The sequence below is a fragment of the Anneissia japonica genome, unplaced genomic scaffold (genome assembly GCF_011630105.1).
Source record: "Anneissia japonica isolate Jap-2015-1 unplaced genomic scaffold, ASM1163010v1 scaffold287871_len1641731_cov197, whole genome shotgun sequence".
In the NCBI taxonomy this organism is placed as follows: domain Eukaryota; kingdom Metazoa; phylum Echinodermata; class Crinoidea; order Comatulida; family Comatulidae; genus Anneissia; species Anneissia japonica.
The window spans coordinates 1,087,894-1,093,893 of record NW_022712275.1 but is presented as its reverse complement, the minus strand read 5'-3'; the positions used below and the strand labels follow the sequence as shown (position 1 = coordinate 1,093,893).

The window sequence follows — 6,000 nt, the reverse complement described above, 5'->3', positions numbered from 1 at the left end:
GTAACTAAAAGACATATAATCAGAGTATATTCTATTTAGCAAAGTTTGTTATAATAAATTTATTAATACAAGCATATATATATTCTAACTTATACATCATTTTTGAAGATCAACATATACATGTATTCATTGTAGTTACTTTCATGTGATTTACTATTATTTGTTGCGTATTACACAATACCTTAAGTAAAAACATGTCCTAATGTGAAAACCCAAGGATGTACATCACTTGGCCTTATAGCTCAGTTGGTAGAGTATCCGAAATGGTAGTCGGAAGGTCTTGAGTTCGAATCCTATTATTTATTTATTTAATATTTATTATAATCTATGTATTCATACATCTACATATGTGTAAAAAAATCTATAAAACACATTTCCTAAGATAGTATGGTATGTATCCTTCCTGATAGCTGTTTTTTCATATATACAGAAGCTTGCTTGTTTCTATGTAATTGTTTGCTATTTTTTGTTCTCATTATTATTTGTTTCAGAAATGTACCCTTGACACAGTGCTACCACACAATTTACCTATTATTCTATGACTAACAAATGCCGAAGCAAAAGAGAAAGAAAAAAACAAGGAGAAAATAAAACACAATACAGGCTGAAGTTGGCAAACAATTGAACCGTTTTTGAAGGTTTTCTTTTAACTAATAAAGTAGTCTTACCTGACCCTGATAACATTTTATAATCCAAGTACAAATAACAACATATCTAATCAAAGTTTGATTTATATTTGTATTATTAAAATGTTAGTAACTAATTAAGGCCAAAAATACAGTTGGAGTATGCCTTCACTATGTCACAAAAATGCTTCTGCCTCAATCAGGCTGAAGTACTATGTTTATTCCAAGCACCAAAAATACCACCTTCTATTGATAGCATTGTACTTTTTCATACCAACTGTGATTATACATGGTTTGAATAGAAGTATTGCATGAAAAAACCACTGATTATGCCACTGTATAGGCTTTAAGAAAGACTAGAGTAAATTGATGTGAGGACATGAGCAATTACTAAAAGACGTTGATCCCCTTCACAAAGTTTCAGCGAGATGAATATAGTAAAATGGTTAATGATTAAGGTGGGGAGATTTTCCTGTTTTGAACAATTGCACCAGTTACGCATGAGCTACTGCAAGGATGTATGATTGACATGACTAAAATGAATGGAGACAACACGACATGCTACGTACCTTCAATAGACATCATGTTACGCAGTTCTCGATTCAGCATCTCAAATCTTCGCTCAAGGTCATGTTCCTTCTCCCTGTATAAAAAAAGAAGATAAAAGCAAAAGCTAAAAAAAAGCTGACAGACACTATACATAGGACAGAGGGGATTGTGGTGACGAGGGGATTTATGGTGCTTTCATGGGACTGTGAGTGCCTCAGACTCAATTAACCCAATCTGGGTTAATTACAGAAACCTATACATTAACTCTGCAAAATTTGACACCTACAAAGATACAATAGTTACAACTGGTCACGTGGCCCCTTAGTTACCTCTCATTTCTTTTATGTGGGTGACAATAAACTTACTGTACCTTTTTTAATGTGTTATATTTTGCCCTATTTTTCACAGTGTGCCATTTAATATATGGAGTGAAGTCATTTCGCAGCTACTGGAACAAGACCCTTTCTGTTAAAATTTGGAACCTAATCTTTCAGTATTTCATTAAAAACTCAAGAAGACACAACATTTCCACATTTCTTAAATTTCCGAATTTTTTTTTGTGTACTGAATTATTGTTAAGATAGGCTAGATGCAAAATCATTAAATGAGTTTGCCCATTTAGTACAGTTTTTGGCAGTCAAAATTGCAGGGCTGGTTCCTTGAAAATATTCTGAGTTTATTCTTAGTATTTGTGACCGGGAATGGCAAAACCCTACATTTGTCACAATTTCAAACTTCACTCTATCACACAAAATGTCAAAAAAAGAAGACGACTTTTATGGAAAAAAAATGTATTAAAGAATATTTTTGCAAAATAGTAATTACTAAATCTAACTGAAAAGTATATTAAAATTGTCATGCCTAGTCTTACCGAGTGACTACTAATATGCCAGGGTTTTAGTTTATACTTTACTGGTGTTTTTTTATGCTACATTAGTAGAGACTCCAGGATGTTGTCTTAGAATCATAACCTTAATATTCCTCCATAAAAAATCAAAATAATAGCTTCTTCAGCAAAAGAAAAAGTTGATCCTAATGTGGGAACTTCCCCTGATCCGTGTCAATTTTAAATGGTTTCCATCAATCACAATGAAAATACCAAACATATACCCAAATTAATCTCAAAATATTTGCTGGTTTTCTTTTCAACCCAATGTCAGAGAAGCTCTGACTGATGAATTTCTGACAGCCAATTTAAGGCTAGACTCAAAGAAGCATGTGTAATGGTATGCATGAATAAGCCACCGAAGAATACTAGGGTACAGCTATTATGTCCTGGATGGAGGTTCCTTGTCTAGCCGGACAATGGACTGGTGAAGCAAGGTGGACACAGTTATGTAACTTATTAAAAGTGGTAAATGCCCTTCTGCGAACAATAGCGGTCAGTATGTCCATTAACTTTACTCAGGAGGAGCATTCAACTGCAAAAGTAAAAGACAGCAAAAAATTCCATTGAGCTGCACGTCATTCCCACGCTATGTTCAAATACCTTGCCGTTTGCTGTCTCACAAACCATACAACTTTAAGGCAGCAATGAACGTCCTCCAAAACTAGGGAAATGGAGGTTTGGTCAAGAGATGATTCACAAGGAAGTGCCGCACCTTTGCATTGTTTTTGTGGGTCACCTTCTTTTCCTGTTTTCTTTACTTTTACTAAGGCGAGACTTTTCTTATTCCTTGTTTTATGAACTTATTTTTTTAAAGATTATCAAAGGTGGATGGAAAAAAGATAAAAAATAAAATATTTTTGCCAAAAACATGGGATGGTTAAATGCTTTATATTTACATAAATAGGAAGAAATATACCAATCTTATTTTTAGAGATTTCAAGGCAGTGTTGGGCATAAAAAAAAAATAAAGAAGAACTTTTAATTTTTTCTGAAATATCCAGTTTTCGCGGCGGAGGGTGCGCTAATTGGCCAAAAATTAAATTTTTTTTTTTTTTTTTAAACAGTTGAGTAGCAAGCATTGAAATGCTGAAAATGTAAACTACCTTTTATAGAAATGAATACAAGATATTGTAATTTGATTACACTAGAAAAGTGTATTAAGTTAATACCATCAAACCCTCCTCTGAACATAATACCAAAGCTTAGTAATTACAAGTACAATTCAGAGTATATAAAAATTAAGCCAAACCACAGCCATAAAAAAATCCCATCCTCACAAATGAAATAGTATTTTGATCAAACCCGGAAATTTATCATATAAAATTGATACTTAAATGCAGTTATTAACTATTTTAATATTTCAATCTTATATTAAACTTGGGAATGGTATATATCTCATTAACTGTTGGTGACTCAGTTTACATTAATGCATTATGGGATATTTTGTTTTTGAATAAGTAACATACTTTGGGCTCACAACTGACATGTGGTCATAAGTTAAATTTTTCCTCTAGTCACAATGCTTAGGTTAGGCACTAGAAAAGTGTATTAAGTTAATACCATCAACCCTCCTCTGAACATAATACCAAAGCTTAGTAATTACAAGTACAATTCAGAGTATATAAAAATTAAGCCAAACCACAGCCATAAAAAAATCCCATCCTCACAAATGAAATAGTATTTTGATCAAACCCGGAAATTTATCATATAAAATTGATACTTAAATGCAGTTATTAACTATTTTAATATTTCAATCTTATATTAAACTTGGGAATGGTATATACTGTATCTCATTAACTGTTGGTGACTCAGTTTACATTAATGCATTATGGGATATTTTGTTTTTGAATAAGTAGCATACTTTGGGCTCACAACTGACATGTGGTCGTAAGTTAAATTTTTCCTCTAGTCACAATGGTTAGGTATGAATGTGAATGACTGCAGAATTAGCCTGAAGCTGATTGCACGACTAGGAATACTTCCGAATGGATTCGAAGTGGTGCAGGACTTCCACACGGATTGGAGGTGGTTGTACATTGTGCAGGAATACTTTAATACAGATTGGAGGTGCTTGGACACTGAGAACAGCTGTTTCTCTATTTAATGACATGCAGTTATTATTATGTATGCCCTGTCTCTTATACACATCTAGATGTGTATAAGAGACAGGCTGTCTCACAAACCATACAACTTTAAGGCAGCAATGAACGTCCTCCAAAACTAGGGAAATGGAGGTTTGGTCAAGAGATGATTCACAAGGAAGTGCCGCACCTTTGCATTGTTTTTGTGGGTCACCTTCTTTTCCTGTTTTCTTTACTTTTACTAAGGCGAGACTTTTTTTTATTCCTTGTTTTATGAACTTATTTTTTTAAAGATTATCAAAGGTGGATGGAAAAAAGATAAAAAATAAAATATTTTTGGCAAAAATGGGGGGGGGGGGGGGGAGAATTTAAAAAAGAAACCTAAGACAGATTAGAAACATTAAAAGTAAAATACATTTGGTCTTCCAACTAATCTAAAATTAAATGATCCAATCTTAAAAAAAAAAAACTTTGTTTGCATGCAAATTTTTGTCAGCTGGTTGCTTAAAGAATGTATCTCTAAAACTTGATTAATGGTAGCAGAGATTTGCTTATCAAGGGGTCGATGACTTGAGGCATCATATATTTACAGTGAAACACTTTGGTTATATAATTATGCAAATAAAACAGTTGAGTAGCAAGCATTGAAATGCTGAAAATGTAAACTACCTTTTATACAAATGAATACAAGATATTGCAATTTGATTACACTAGAAAAGAGTATTAAGTTAACACCATCAACCCTCCTCTGAACATAATACCAAAGCTTAGTAATTACAAGTACAATTCAGAGTATATAAAAATTAAGCCAAACCACAGCCATAAAAAAAATCCCATCCTCACAAATGAAATAGTATTTTGATCAAACCCGGAAATTTATCATATAAAATTGATACTTAAATGCAGTTATTAACTATTTTAATATTTCAATATTAAACTTGGGAATGGTATATATCTCATTAACTGTTGGTGACTCAGTTTACATTAATGCATTATGGGATATTTTGTTTTTGAATAAGTAGCATACTTTGGGCTCACAACTGACATGTGGTCGTAAGTTAAATTTTTCCTCTAGTCACAATGCTTAGGTATGAATGTGAATGACTGCAGAATTAGCCTGAAGCTGATTGCACGACTAGGAATACTTCCGAATGGATTCAAAGTGGTGCAGGACTTCCACACGGATTGGAGGTGGTTGTACATTGTGCAGAAATACTTTAATACAGATTGGAGGTGCTTGGACACTGAGAACAGCTGTTTTTCTATTTAATGACATGCAGTTATTATTATGTATGCCTTGGAATAAGTTACTAGATAAATGACCCATTATAAAATTAATATTTATTATTATTATCCTATTATTACTAGCAGTAGGATGGACAATTAAACAAATTAAAATACATGTCAAGTTAAAAATCTAATAAACATCTATTTACTAATTGCATCATTAATAAATGAGATCCTAATTGTAATTTATAAATGAACACAAAATCCCAAGGTTACCATTAATGTCTAAAGAATTATTAAACATTAATCTGATGAAGAAATTCACAAATCTGATGTTAAATAAGTCAATACTTACATGATTTTGACACTATAAGAATTGATAATGAAATTATTATCAAAACAATATTTAAGTAAAATAATGGTGTTCTGATCAATGACTGTCAATCTCAAAAAATAACATATATAAAAAGTTACTGAATTGAAAAGCTTGTCCAGTCAAACAATTCAATAACAAACTCTCCCCTTCCTAAAAAATGGAATAGTCCATCTAAAGCTGTCCACACTATTAAATTTTGTTTGACAAAAAACTGTTGTATGCCCATATATAGTCATAAAGTGCCTATATATG

The 6,000-nt window shown here is 32.2% G+C and overlaps 1 protein-coding gene across 10 annotated transcripts in view; it reads right to left on the bottom strand.

The window, feature by feature from the left end:
- Positions 1–6,000, bottom strand: part of LOC117107758 (EH domain-binding protein 1-like) — an 84,246-nt gene that overhangs the window by 5,215 nt on the left and 73,031 nt on the right. For all 10 annotated transcript variants that reach the window (XM_033249515.1, XM_033249518.1, XM_033249522.1 and 7 more), the window contains one exon: positions 1,196–1,269. In XM_033249515.1, the coding sequence (XP_033105406.1) occupies positions 1,196–1,269 (74 nt within the window). The remainder of the gene's footprint in view (positions 1–1,195; positions 1,270–6,000) is intronic.